We start from the raw sequence: 14,874 nt of genomic DNA, 5'->3' as shown, positions 1-14,874 counted from the left end.
AACACTGAAATCTATCTTGTAATAGATATTGTATGCGACATATCGAACAAGTTCCAAGTCGAAGTTACGCAGATGAAAGTTTAATATATAAAGAGATGTCCAATTCTAATTGGTAAGAAACAATAAATCTATGTGGACCAGCTTTTTAAACATAAAGTGGACAATCCCTTGTATATTAAAGGAGAAGTATTGTAATAAATGCATTCACATTATAATAGACACGTGGCAGCTTCACAATGATTTGATAATAAATATGCTAACCCGTTCATACTATATTCATAAATGTGTTCACACTACATAATTTATATTTTTTAATATAAAACTCACATGCATGGTTCCAATAAAACTTTGGATTTTTCGGTTCGAATCAAAACAAATAACGAATCAAAAGCTAAACTATATATACATATATATATTATTTTTATTGTTTACGGATAAAGTTGGGCAAAATATTTATATATTTTGATTCGATTCGTTATCCGTTTTGATTTGAACAAAAAAAATATGGATATCCGTAACTCTACGAAACAAATCAATTACTAAAATACAATAGAAAAAAAAGTAAATCACAAATACCAATACTTTTAGGAACAAATATCAAATTCGATCTGCTATATGCATATATATATATATATATTATAGTTTATATAAGTTTTACAATATTTTTATGAATTAAATTTATTATATTAGGTATTAAAATTTAAAAAGTTAAATAATATTTTATTTTTGTAATAAAATGTTATTATTAAAATTTTCAAGTTTTATTTTATTTACGGATCAAATCAGATATTCTTTAAAATTCTAAATCATTTTGGATAACAGAGTCACTGACTATTCAGGTGGCTAAAGATTGAATCGACATGAATGCCTCCAAATATCTGGATATTCTATCTGTGTCCACCTCTATTTACGGATACAATTGATTTTTCTTTATATGAAAAAATTCACTAATGTCAAGGCCTTTTTAATTTTTATCTTTCATGTATTATTTAGAACAAAAATGTCATTTAATATTAATTAACAATATCTTTATATATTTGTAAACTATTTCTATATACTTTTACATACACATACATGTGCACCTTGATGTGAGCACCTTGTAACTACGTATTTACCACAACTGAAATATCTATTTTTTTTTGAGTTGAAATATTTTTTTCTTAATGAATCTTTTACTACCGACCAAATTGTAGTGAAATGATTTGTCTTAATAATTTTCTTTTCTTTTTCTTGAACTATTATCCGTTTACAAACTATGATATGAAACCATTGTTTCGACATGACGACTATCTAAAATTCATAACATGAAAATAAACAAATAATAGTATTTTTTGGTTTTTACCAAAAAAACTAAAAAATCAAACATTATAACCGAATAACCAAAATAAATATTAATTTAAAATAATAGTTATATTTTAGAAGATTAAAAACCAAAAAATAACTTAAAACCGAACCGCTATCCAGATTAAACAGATTTAAGGTGTTTTTATTAAAAATAACGAAACTAATAATCACATCCCGCGCAAAGCGCGGATTATTACCTAGTATCATATTAATCGGACAATATAGAGTTTCCCCAACATCTTATTGTTATTTTTATTGCATTGCTAATGGTTTTGTAACTGCACACAAGTCCCTGACTCTACGACGTCTCTGCCATCTAACAAGCAGTTAGACCCATCACAAATCCTGTCCGGAGATTGTGTTTTGGATACAAGTCCATGACAAAGGTCAAACAAAGTTTTGGATACAAATCCATGACAATTATTTGGCTATCATATGAACCCAGATTGATGGTAAAGTTTTGACCCAACTAAGCCCAACATATTAATGTGAACCTGAAAATTGGTTTGTTCTTTTAGTCTGCCCAATACACATCTAAAGAAAATCATCTTCCCCTCCATGGATCTGTCGGCTTAGAACAGTTGCAGAGGGTACATATATCATATCAGCTATATATGCATGCATGTGTGTGCCAACCATGCAGTGTTTTATTTTTGTAAACTAGTGTTTGTTTCTTATAATTCGATAACTATTTCAATTATAGCTCTATTGAACTACGAAATGTTTGTCTCATAGCATGTTTCTAAGTCAACTTAAATTTGGATAAACTCTAAGATGTAATTATTCAATGAGCCGTCATATGTATGTAGTTTTATTTCTTGGCCACAGCTTTACAGATCACAGGTAAACATTCCAGCCGTCGTTCCACGTGAATTTATTTTTCTTTTGCAATTTTATCATTCGAGTTACGTAACAAGTACTTGTGTTGAGAAAGACTAATTAAATAAATAATCCGAACTAATCCTAATGTTAATTTTGCTTAGTAGTCTCTATTACGATTCGGTTCTAAATTCTTGCCTACGATCATCATACATAAATGAAATATATTATATGTCAATCAGTGAAACAAAGAAGGTATTGGTAGTTATGGTTCTTAATAAGTATTTTATACAATTTAGAGTTAAATTCCAACATTCAATTATCAATAATACATACAAAGATGTATAATTCATTAGGTAGATTAGATGTCACAATATTCTGGATCGGTTGATAAAACAACACTATCCAAATCACACTTACACAATATTGATTGACGAGTTATTTGATCTACAAATTATAATGATGATAATGATAGTATAAAGTATAAACAATATTAAACCTAATTTAAGAGATTACTAATTAATTGATATATAATGGCATAATGAATGTTTTATTAGTTGGAGGTTGTGAGTGTAGATTTTAAACTCTAAATTATGAAAATTAATCTTCTTGTTATCAAATAAATAAGTTTAAACTCAAAAATATAATTCAAGTTTTTTGTCAACAGAATACAATTCCAGTTAGAATTTTTTTTTTTTTTTTGAGCAACATTCCAGTTAGAAAATATAAATGAAAAAATAGCAAAGGTGCAAGTGCAACTATGTGAAGAACGTTGACTTTTTGAGAACGTTGGCCTGAGATTAGTCGTAGCATATTGTCTACTCTTTTTGGAGGGGCTTCTAGTCCATACCAAGGTCTATAACCCAACCATTTTTTTGTGTTTAATAGGATCAATGTTCATTTTAAGTTTTGATTGGCTATAAATTATGGTATCCATTTTTATTTATTGATTAAACACCAATTAATTAAGTATATGTTACTTTAGTTCATTTGTTTAGTCACACGGGAAACAAGTAAACATTTATAATTTTTTTTTTTTGACAACATTTATAATTAAATATAAGAATTTGTTGTTTTGTATTTGTTTCAAGAGTAGCAATATATATACAAACCATCATACTTAAATAATAAAATGGTGATTTATAGCACACATAATTAGGTAGTGTAAGAAAGAAGCATGTCAACGAGAAGGGTTCGTATTGGTTATTCACCTAACCGATAGTGTTTTAGATGTTTGGTTGTACTAAACACAAAAACACCAACACCACCAACCTTTTTGTGAGTTTTTACCTGATTTACAAGTAAACTAATACATTTAACTCTTACTATTTCTCAATTTGAGTTTTTCTATCAAACACAATTTGAAATTTTATTCTCCATGCATGTCATATGTGTAGATTTATACATAAAAGTTTTCTTACCTGGTAGACGCTAAACCATTCTAGTGGAACTCACTAATGATGGATCACGCCTAAATTGTTACAATATGCCATTAACTGAAATAAATTATTGATAGTGGATAATAAGAAACGAAAGAATATTTAATAATATACTGAAACTATACACAATGAATATTAAATTTCAAACAAGCAAATGGAGAGCTCCCTAACCACCAAGTCCAAGTCAATAAGTCTGCATACCAGAGGTTGGACAAGTTTGATAATTTCTCACCTCTGTCGAAATTCATCTCTTGATTATTTATAAAGCCAAATGATTTGATTGATTTAAAAGGCTGTATTTCATATTATAGAACTGTTTTTTTTTGACGTCGAAAGGCGTTATTATAGAATTGTTATAAGAACATGCTTGTTAATTAATATATATACATGGATAAAATACATTATATATAGTTAAACTATATAGTAGATAACATGGTACATAGGCTATAGACTTTTTGTAAACATTCTTACTTTTCACTAAGGCTATATTAGTCGGTTTGGTAACTTGCGTATGATTAAGTCGCCTCGCCAAAAGTTTGGAAATTTCTCACTCAAGAATCATTCTAAGTTGTTTGCATTATGAAAAAGCATAACACGAGCACCCATATTTTCCATTATAATTTTAGTTATTTAAAATTTATTTTACTCATTTGAGTTCTTATCATTATTCAATTTCTTGAAAGCTAAGACTTCCAGTTTCCTCAAACCTATAGTTACTAAGCTTTCAATTGAATACTAATACATAGACTCATTCTCCTAATGAGTCTATGTATTACTATTCAATTGAAATCCTTTGTATACATCTATTCAATGTATATAACATATACATATGTATTTATGCAATGGAGTGTATTGTAAGCATCCAAATCCAATTAGAACAGTTAGCATATCATACAAGCAACAGACTTTTTCAAGAAACATGTATCAAAATCAAACCCAAAAAATAGATTTGTTTCTCCTAACAACATTACCTAAGAAACAAATCTACATTATACCCAATTTAACCTAACAAGGAAACGTTATGTATTATATTATAATTGTATTTCTACTCACAAGAAAAATCATTTCCATGCAAAAAAGCACTGCTCCTTTTATTTGCTTTACAAGAAAAAAAATGAGAGTTTCATTTTATTAAATTTTCTAACCAACTCCTCGTCGTCAGGCAAAATCGGTTGGCCTATCTCTATTTCCCTTCTTAAACAATTAACACCCAACCCACAAATTATTTAGCAATATATATACATATATTCACTTATAAAGCACTACATGTTTATATACATATATATAGAAGACCTTGCTTGAGAAACTTATTTCAAGATTTGGTGGATCATTCAAGAAACACACACATCTTCAACTTCTTGAAAGAAAAAAAATATCAAAACTTCAATGAAGAAGACAATGGAGGAGCCAAGCAAGATCATGAGAAGATCAATCCACACTTTCCTCAAACACTACGAGCGAGCCACCACCGCAGCCGCCCTTGTCCTCCCTTTCTCAGCCGCTCTCCTCCTCTCTCAGCCCTTCTTCTCTTCTTCCTCTTCCTTCCTTCATGGGAAGCTAAACATGCTCTTCCGCGGTGCTGGTTTCTCTTCTTCTCTTGACTTCTTCAACATTCTAAGCCTTAAACTCTCACAAACCCTCTCTTCCTCTTTGTTCACTCTCCCTTTCTCCCTCACTTTCCTCCTCTTCTCCAAAGCTTACATCATCAAACTTCTTTCAAACAGCCATGGAGACTCCTCTCTTTATTACTTCCGTCTTCTCCGAACTTACATTTGGAACTCCTTCTTCCTTCTCTCCGCAAACGCCTCTGCTTTTGCTCTGTTCTTCGTAGCATTCAATCTCATTGAATCCTTTGGACTCTCTTCAAGAAACTTCTACACTCTCTTCTCCTTATCCTCAGCCATTATATACTCCATCATCCTCGCAAACGCCTTTGTCATCTCCAACCTAGCGTTGATTTCATCAACTTCCTCTTCCTCAGGAGGATACACAACAATCCTCAAGGCGTGTCTTCTCATCCGAGGAAGAACTTCAACAGCATTGGCTCTTTCTCTGCCTACTAATCTCGGCTTAGCAGGCGTGGAAGCTCTGTTTCAGTACAGAGTAGTTAGCTCTTATTACAAAGGAGACAGAGACATCACCTCCATAGCTCTCGAAGGAACGTTCATAGCTTACTTATACGCTCTCTTCTTGGTTCTTGACACCATAGTCAACTTTTTATTTTACCAAAGCTGCGTCAAGAACGATGAGGATCAGAAGATAGGTAGAGAAGACGAGTACTCTATCAAGATTCAAATCAGTGAGACAGAGAACACCAAGATATGCATCAAAGGACCAAAGAGTTTCCAGGAAATCTTGTGATTTTCTTTAAAGAGATTATTGATTCTTTAAAAAATACTCTTCAGGTAGCTTTCACTTCAAAGAAGGGCAAAGGTAGACGGTGGAGAACAATCAATCACAGGATCTGCAAACTTCTCTCATTCCGCTTTTGTTTCTTTATTTTAGTTATTACATTTTCCTCTTTTACTTGTCATCATGTAAAGTCAGTCACATATCAGAAACTATAATTAATGCCAATCTTGTAATTCACATTTGGTTAATCCTACAGTGGAGTTTCATTGCCGACAGTTTATGTATATCAGCCCTAAGCAATGGTTTAATTAATTTCTTAAGTTAATGCAGATGTTGACAAGATTCACATTAATAAGAAAGAGTCTTTAGTGTTGAATCAAGATTTTGAGGAGACGTTGAAGTCGGTTTAAGGTAGTTCTGGTTCAAGACGATTTGAGGTCGAGATGATCGGTCTAGTAATTTGAGAAGTAAGTGATCGTGATCCAAACGGTTATGGAAAAAAAGAGAAAGATATAGAAAGAAAATTTGGAAAAATCTTCATTTGCCGAGGATATAAGGAGAATGGAAACCTAAAAAAGAGGTTGTGCTTTCCACGAGATATTTAAGGCATTAGAGTTTTGAAAAAAGTGAGATTACGAGAGAACTGTAAGGGTAGCAACCGAAATATAGTTTTTGAGTTCTTTGGATAGTTAAGAATTGATCAGTCGCAGTGGCGAACCCAAAATCAAATTTGTGAGTGGTCAAAATAGTATAAAAAAGTCATAGAGATGGATCGAACCCGGATTTATGGGTTCATTAATACCCTTTCCGACCAATTATGCCCCTGTCAACCAATGAAATATGCCTAATTTATATTATTTTTGTGGTGTCACTTGACACCACTATCTTTAACGTGGGATTCGCCCTTGATCAGTCGTGATACGTGTGTAGTCATAGAAATCTGATTAAACAGAGCTGTCAAGTCTATTTAAAAGATTCTTAATAAAAGTATTGTTGAGGAATCTGGTGTGTGCTCAAGTATTCTCATATTATCCACGTTCTAGTCTCTACATTTAGTTTTCGAGCATAGACAATATTTGATTAGAGAGATAGAAGAAGAAATAGTCACTGTTTTATTGAAACAGACAGAGCAAAAGACGTTTTGTTTTTTTTCCTTGTTTGAATTGAAATGTTCATATATAATAAGTTGATAGTGTTATGTTAATGATCCGGTTTACACTACCAAAAACGACAAAAGTGCTAGTGAGTGGTCTTTATCACTAATAATCTCTCTATACCTGAAGCTGTGAAAGCAAAACCCTTTAATTCAACTTTCAGTTTTTATTTAATCTTCTTCTAATGGAGGGAAAATCATGAATGTCAGTTATACCTTAAATAAGTAAAAAGATTTAGATTAATGATCATGTCAATTAGAGTTTTTATCTAACTTTCTTCTAATGGGAGAGAAGAACATAAACACGTCCATTATACCTTTTTTAGTTTAAAAAAAAAAAAAATATGAATGTTTTTATTTCCAGGTAGATCGACCGGTTTAACGGTCGAATTGTGTAATCCAAGCGGTCCTACTAAACCAAAAACAATTAAAAACTGGAAACCGGTTCGTAGGTTAAGTGAAAGAGCTCTAGGGTTTATGATTCTCTTCTTCTCATAGCTCAGCCAAGTTTCTCCTTTTTTAAAAACTTCTTCTGTGCTCGTAGACAGCTTTGAGGTCAACGACTCCAAGTTTTCTCGACAGTTTTGAGGTTAGTTTCCTTTGATTCCGAATCTGCTTCCTAAAGTTATGTACTTTTTAATCTGTGTAAATAGACTCTGCTCCCTCTTCTGATTAAGTTTCTCGTTAATTTGTAGCGTTAGGAGTGTTTAAGATGGCTGGGGGATCAAAGATGTCTAAAAGGTCAAGACTTTATGAAAGTGAATCAGAAGAGATGAGCGAGCCTGAGGACAATCTCGAGGTTTGTGTTGCTTTTGCATTGGTTTAAGTTGTTTTAGATGGCTGGCTGTTTAAGTGAATTAATTTGGTTTTGGGGAATTCTTTTACTAGGTGGAAGGGGAGAGTGAAGATGAAGAGTTGTCTGATGGTGAAGGAGATAGCATGGAAGAAGAAGAAGAAGACGAGGAAGATGATGATGAAGGAGATAGTGAGGAAAGTGAAGAAGGAGGTGAGAAGGAAGATGTGGATGGAGAAAGCGATGAACTTGATGATGGAGGTGACGAAGAAAGCGAGAGTGGCGATGAAGAGGACGATGACAATAAAGATGCTGCCATGGAAGAGCTTGAGAAAGAGTACCAGGAGCTTCGTTCTCAGGAACAGTAAGAGACTTATCTTAACTATCTCTAGCTTTGTTGTATCTCTTTGTATAAACAGTAGTTAGTCTTATTGAAAGTCTAACTTGTTTTAATTTAGCTCAGTAGCATAAGCAAGAGTGTTGGCTGGATTTAGAAGTGGTTTTGAGCTTATTGAAGTCATTGGGATATTCTCAGTAGCTAACTTGTTTAATATGCTTCTTCCTGGTATAGGGATATATTGAAAAACCTGAAGCGTGATAAGGGTGAGGATGCTGCTAAAGGTCAAGCTGTGAAGAACCAGAAGGTATTACTTTACGCTACTGTTTGTGATGTAGTCCTACTAGAAATCACATTCGTGGAAGTGCAGATGTGTATACATTATATTGACGAGGTTAATCTACAGTGAACTTCTGTTTAACGATTCTTTTTTGTGTGCTCTATGTAAAGGCTCTTTGGGATAAAACTTTGGAGTTCAGATTCTTACTTCAGAAACCATTTAGTAGTTCAAACAGATTGCCACAGGTAAGCTATCTTCTGTTCATCCTTGTTTGTGTCGTTAGTCTTATATCAGAAGGAAATGATTTTCAGGAGACTGTCAAATCGTCTTTTTGTTCGGAAGATGAGAAGGTCTCAACAGCATACTCAGAGCTAATTACTTCGTCTAAGAAGACATTAGATTCCCTCTTGGAGTTGCAAGAGGTATGTATGCGAAGATATGTTTCATCGTTCTTCTTCTTTTTTTTTTTTTCCTTTTTGTTGAAAATTGTATCTTGCTTCTGTAACCGTACGCTTGTTGTCGCTTTAGTGTGTTGTCTCTCTCTCTATCACTTTTGTTTAACTCTTTTAAAATTTTTGCAGGCTTTGTTTGAGAAGAATCCCTCGGTTGACCAACAAGCAAATGGTACCGAATCCAATAAATCAGATGCAGAAGATAGCGATGAATGGCACAGAATATCTGACATGCAGAAAAGGTATTTTGAGACGAACTGTACAATAATACAATTCTCCTTGTTCTGTCCAAGCAAAAGAGTTATGTTTAGTAAAATGTCTTTATTCAGTGACCAACCTGTTTCATTGTAAACGCAATTTTTGGTCTTTGCTGTGTAGGATGTGTGTGTTCCGAAACAAGGCTGTGGACAAATGGCAGAGAAGAACACAAGTCACAACTGGTGCAGCTGCTATTAAAGGAAAGCTCCATGCCTTTAACCAGGTATAGACAATCAACAAACACAGAACATGATTTTGCTCTTATGCATTTGTGGATTGATCAGGAATCTTAACTCTGATTTAATTTTCAAAAAAACAGAACGTTAGTGAGCAGGTTGCTTCGTACATGAGGGATCCAAGTAGAATGATTAAGCAAATGCAACAATCAAGATCTACTGTCGCTGTTTTTGGAACCGTAAGTTTTGGGTCTTAACAGTAAAACTATCAATATAAATATCAGCTTGTTCTGATCCTTTTAAGTATCATTCACAGGTACCTGAGGAAACCATGGAACCAAAACAAGAGGTAACGTCACAGTTTTCGAGTCAAAATAGGATCAAATTATTTTATCAGTTCATTCTCTAACATGTATACACTCTTTTGTTCAGGAAAAACAAGTTGAAGGAGACCCTGAGCTAGTGGAGGATGCAGAATTCTATCAACAGTTACTAAAGGAGTTCTTTGAGACCATCGATCCAGCTTCCTCAGGTATAGTTTTGACTTGTGTTTTGGTTTTCTTAGAAGAAGAGCCAGCCATCCGTTTTACTGAAATATCAAAATCTTGACATTGGTGGCAGAGGCGGCTTTCTACGCGATGAAGAAGTTTCAACCGAAGAAGAGGAAAGTTGTGGATCGGCGTGCCTCTAAGAGCAGAAAGATCAGGTATAGTTTGAGTTTGGATTCATCATCAGCATAGTTTTGAGTGTTTTACCTATTCTGAATCAGTGCTGTGTTGAAAAAAAAAAAAACGAAACAGGTATAATGTGCATGAGAAAATTCTCAACTTCATGGCTCCACGACCTGCGAAGATTCCTCCAAATACTGCAGATTTGCTGAAGAATCTGTTCGGTCTCAAGAACAGAAACGGTCTGTCTGAAGCATAAAAAACCGGAATTTTGAAAACGCAGGGAATAGATTGATAATTACATTACTTGTTGTGTGGTGCGTTGTTGTAATACAATCTTTTGATAGTGGAAAACTCATTTTATATATCAAACATTATTTCAGTTTTCTAATAATCCACAAATGTTAAAAGTCAGTACACAGAAAATCAGAGAGTATGAGCTTAATGATCAACTACTACAGGTAGAAACACCCTAATTATTCAATGATCAACAGAAGGCAAAACGCTGACGTTTTATTTGTCTTTTTTTGAAGCCCTAGAGATGAGCTTAATGACCTACACGTATATAAAGCACATCCAGAAGTAAAGGTTCTTCTGCGTTATAATCTCAGCTTTGCCAAGCTCCGTTGAACAGGTTTCTCTCTATCTCTCAACTTATCAGTTTACTATACTTTAAAGTTCCATTCTTTCTCTTGCTTGTTTTGCTCACAATGTCTCTGTACAATGGCTGCAAAAACTCGATTTCATGAACTGGGTCGATTCCTTTCTTCTCTGTTGTTGGTTTGGATATCGAAAGTTTGTAGCTTTAAATGTCTGTTAAACTAGAGAAGGCTTGTTTGATATGTATCTTGTGTGGTGGAGTGGAGATGATGGAATGATAAAAGTAAAAGGTCTGAGCAGGATGCTTTTATATGTGTGTGTGTGGGCTATTTTTGATGTTTAATTTAAGTTTCCTTGGGGACTATTTGTTTCGAAAACCTTAAAATAGGAGAGGGCCCTTGTCCATGCCTTGAGCTATGGCATCTGTGGCTCCGCAAACTCTCCAACAATGAACCTGATTCTCGCCACTGCACCTTGGTTGGTGCTGCTGTGTCTTGAATCTGATGGGTCGATTTTTAAAGGCTTGGGGTTGCTTTCTAACATTGATTGTCAATCTAGAATTCTCCCTATATATATATACAATTAGTCTCTTTGTGGCTTTGTTATCATCAATTAGCTGCCCTCATAAAAACTCCTGCACTGATCAAAGACCTCCTTTACTGATCCACCTTATTTGTTTTATTATCTGACTAGCTATATGTTCTCTTGTCTGGTTGAAGCTTTTGAGAATGTCTTGTTTGTTTTTGATCTTTTGTGTTGTCTCTGTATTGACTGTAGTTTGTTTGAAATGAAGTTGTCTTGTTTGTCTGTCTCTCTGTTTGTTTTTCTCTTCTGAATGTTAATGTTTACCTTCAATGTGTGTTCATGATCTATGTTGGTTGCCTTAATGAGCAGGAGAGTGAGGAAGAAAGAGATGGCTAGGCACAAGATTGCACACGCAACCTTGAAAGGACCAAGTGTGGTGAAGGAGTTAGTTATCGGTCTCGCGCTAGGCCTAGCTGCTGGTGGGATGTGGAAGATGCACCACTGGAACGAGCAGAGGAAGACGAGAGCATTCTATGATTTGCTTGACAAGGACGAGATTAGTGTTGTTGTTGCAGAGTAGTAGACGAGAGTAGTAGTGAGATCTTCTCCTCCAGCACTAAATATTTTGATGATGACGATCACCTACAACTACAAACTTTAGCGTTTGTTATTAAGTTCAACAACACCTATCATCATTAAATATATATATGATGATGATTTCTAGTTTTTCATTCTTGTTACTGTGGCACAATTGCTCCTTTCTTTTTCATCAAACAAAGTTTCCAACTCCATAAAGATTATGTTGAGGCCAATGGCGTTACAGTTAAACATAGATGAAACCAAAGGAATAACAAATACACACATTTCACTCTCTGAAATATTGTTCTAAAGAAGAGTCATGAGACGGAAGATTCTGAAACGAACAATGCTCACTCTCTCCCTCCCTTGGAAGAAGAAGAATATACATTTCTTTTTCTCGTCTTCTGTAACAATGTCTCGTTACAGATGGATCACACCACGTATTGAACATTAAAAGTCAATGTGTCTAGCTTTCTGTATTCATCAAAAGGGATAAATTAGAGGTTTATTTATATATATATATATATGAAATTACACCATAATGTAAAAAAAGAGTCCCTTTTTTGGGTTTATTATAATTAATCAATCAGACAAAAGTCGAAACTTGCATCAAAAGCTTTTCTCTGTTAAGGGGTAGTTCGTTGAGCAAAATAAGGGTCTTGAAGAGCTTCTTGAAGGAGCTCATGATCATCGTCCCAAGAATCACGATAGGTCTCAAGATTATCCAGAGATCTCAGTATAGTCGTCACACACAGCTTCTTTCTCCATTCCTCCAGATGTGGATATCCCGTGTAATCCGCGTATTTATCGCAATACTGCCAATTATATCATACCAATCTTTTTTTTCAAAAAAATGTTTCAAAAAAAAAAAAAATTAAAAAAAAAGTGCCAAAGTTGGGTTACAGTGACGAAATCTCTTCCGATGTCATGAGTGTTACGTTTAGGGACTCCATTGGCTTCTTTGGCGCGGTAGAACTCGGCCACTGATTGCATCATTTCATCGTAGGGTGGAAGTGAAGTCTTGCCTGACAAAATCATTGCTATCCATTTCGCTTGTGATTCGAAGAATGGAAACCCTATCAACTGCAAAATTTGGTGAAATTCTTTTTTTTTTTATTTATATCAAGAACATCTCAAATTCGTCTTTATAATTGTGTGTCACTAGTAGCATTTAAAGATAAATTTAACTACAACTTATTTTGTATTTCATTCTCTAAAATAAAATTTATATTTTTACTTTATATGCTATTTTATACTAATATATTTGAGTAATTTTCATCTATATCATAGAGTTACTTTATTTTTGATTAATGACACTAAAATACAATGAGAATGATCGAGTTAACCGGAGTTAACCGGTTGTCGACTGATTGATGATATGATTAGTTTGGGTTTCTCGGACCAAATCATGTTACCTTTTGAGGGATGCCGACAAAGGACAGAGAAGGAGAGAATGTGTGTTCGAAGAGTGGGCCCACTCTATTATCATCAACTTCTACTCTTCCTTGACTCTCGAGAAATGGAAATTTGTACCGATACCTAGACACACGTGTGTATAATATACGTTGAAGTTTGTACTAATATCATAATTTGAAGTATTATACGTACGTTGAATACATAACTTACCCAGTACAGTATAAAATGGTGTCAGCTACGATACAAGACCCATCAACGAAAATGACACGTCCATCCTCCTCCAGAGATTCGATCTACAACCATTAATTAGTGAGAATTGTAAAGAAAACCTTTCATATTAAATGATACTACAAAGTTTTTGATGTTTTGAAATGAGAGTGGCGATGAAATTAACATGGTATTTATACCTGTGGTTGGAGATGCAAGCTCTGATGTTTTGTAATGGCTTTAGACACGCCAGGAGAAACGTCAAGTGATTTGACACTTAAATGAACTTCCTTCGCTACTTTCACAAGCTCTATTGATATGTCAGGTCCACTGATGAAGCCGCCTACGACCACCACCACCTAACATTCGTCATCGTGAATAATCATTATCACATACATATCATGGAGTTTTATTTGATCAACTGTGGTTACCTCGTCACGAAAAGGATCAGGCACCCTGTAGACATGGCTATGAACTTGCTTTCCCTTCCACATATCCATTCCTATTAAAGTATAAACAAAAACACAAACTACAGTAACAATACCATCCTTTTTTGCTTTAACAATTTTTTTGGATATGAAAAACAAATTTTTTAAAGAGGAAAAAATCTGATCACTAAAATGAATTATGATCCATTTGTATAAATAGTATTAATTGTTTATTTATATATATATATATAAGAAAAACTTTTTGAGATAGAACCTCTCGTATCCATATCTTTAAATCATACACGATGTGATAGTATTTAATCAAAGATAAGTTCATATACAAGTTTATATACCTTTAATAGAAGGCAATCTAGGGTAAGAGTAATGGCCAGTGGCAACAACAACAGCATCAAACACCTCTTCAATAACCTCACCACTCTTCTTCTCTACACTCTTCACTCTCCATCTCTTCGTAATATCATCATCATTCACCATCCCCACAAATTCAACCCTAACATTAAACCTAATCATCTCTCTCAACCCAAACACCTCACAAAAATCCTTAAGATACAACCAAAGCTCCTCATGACCGGGAAATCTCCTCGTGTCTCTTCCTTCCTTAACCGTGAACGGGAAGTCAGAGAAACCCATTATCTCTCTCGGCGAAATCAACCTCAAGGATGAGTAAATGCTGCTATGTACTTTTAGGATTTTGGTTTTCCCCAATGGGTCTTCTTCTTCCACGTTTGGTTGGTATAGCCATTGCCCTCCTACGTCGTCGTTTTGTTCCATCACAATCACCTTATGCCCTTCTTTCTTTAGCTCTCTCGCCGACACTAACCCTGATGGTCCTGCGCCTATCACACATACCGTCTTTGACTGGCTCATGATTGGTTCCTCACTTTTTGTTGTCTCTAACACCATTTTGTTGGTGAATGATATGATCTTTTATTTATGTTGCTTTTGTTTCTCGCGGTATGCTACGAGGGCCTTCATATTATATAGTTGATTTATGTTTTTCATGATCAATTTACGTATTATTTATGTT

The 14,874-nt window shown here is 34.2% G+C and overlaps 4 protein-coding genes across 5 annotated transcripts; 3 read left to right on the top strand and 1 right to left on the bottom strand.

The window, feature by feature from the left end:
* The first annotated feature begins 4,856 nt into the window (after positions 1 to 4,856).
* LOC106303768 lies at positions 4,857 to 6,222 on the top strand. Its single transcript, XM_013740085.1, has one exon. The coding sequence runs from the start codon at positions 4,989 to 4,991 to the stop codon at positions 5,961 to 5,963; it is 975 nt and encodes a 324-aa protein (XP_013595539.1). The 5' UTR covers positions 4,857 to 4,988; the 3' UTR covers positions 5,964 to 6,222.
* A 1,361-nt stretch (positions 6,223 to 7,583) lies between these two features.
* Positions 7,584 to 10,456, top strand: LOC106303621 (putative uncharacterized protein DDB_G0270496). 2 transcript variants are annotated; one of them, XM_013739910.1, is made up of 14 exons: positions 7,584 to 7,696; positions 7,803 to 7,906; positions 7,996 to 8,053; positions 8,110 to 8,264; positions 8,472 to 8,544; positions 8,688 to 8,762; positions 8,829 to 8,939; positions 9,099 to 9,211; positions 9,348 to 9,450; positions 9,547 to 9,642; positions 9,720 to 9,752; positions 9,836 to 9,935; positions 10,025 to 10,109; positions 10,204 to 10,456. In XM_013739910.1, exons 3-14 carry the CDS (start codon positions 8,015 to 8,017, stop codon positions 10,328 to 10,330), a joined length of 1,110 nt encoding a protein of 369 aa, XP_013595364.1. In that variant the 5' UTR covers positions 7,584 to 7,696; positions 7,803 to 7,906; positions 7,996 to 8,014; the 3' UTR covers positions 10,331 to 10,456. The 2 variants fall into 2 exon arrangements, with proteins under 2 accessions (XP_013595364.1, XP_013595363.1); XM_013739909.1 differs by having other exon boundaries at positions 7,585 to 7,696; positions 7,996 to 8,264.
* A 1,109-nt stretch (positions 10,457 to 11,565) lies between these two features.
* Positions 11,566 to 11,965, top strand: LOC106303904 (probable cytochrome c oxidase subunit 5C-1). Its single transcript, XM_013740257.1, has one exon. It carries the CDS (start codon positions 11,585 to 11,587, stop codon positions 11,774 to 11,776), a length of 192 nt encoding a protein of 63 aa, XP_013595711.1. The 5' UTR covers positions 11,566 to 11,584; the 3' UTR covers positions 11,777 to 11,965.
* Positions 11,966 to 12,324: 359 nt separating this feature from the next.
* Positions 12,325 to 14,874, bottom strand: LOC106306966 (flavin-containing monooxygenase FMO GS-OX-like 8). The gene is made up of 7 exons (XM_013743771.1): positions 14,180 to 14,874; positions 13,830 to 13,900; positions 13,599 to 13,757; positions 13,402 to 13,484; positions 13,191 to 13,314; positions 12,679 to 12,858; positions 12,325 to 12,590 (listed from the first exon to the last, which is right to left on the bottom strand). The coding sequence occupies exons 1-7, from the start codon at positions 14,748 to 14,750 to the stop codon at positions 12,402 to 12,404; spliced, it is 1,377 nt and encodes a 458-aa protein (XP_013599225.1). The 5' UTR covers positions 14,751 to 14,874; the 3' UTR covers positions 12,325 to 12,401.

The sequence above is a fragment of the Brassica oleracea genome, chromosome C7, assembly GCF_000695525.1.
Source record: "Brassica oleracea var. oleracea cultivar TO1000 chromosome C7, BOL, whole genome shotgun sequence".
NCBI classification, from domain to species: Eukaryota; Viridiplantae; Streptophyta; class Magnoliopsida; order Brassicales; family Brassicaceae; genus Brassica; species Brassica oleracea.
This window is presented reverse-complemented; position numbering and strand designations above follow the sequence as displayed.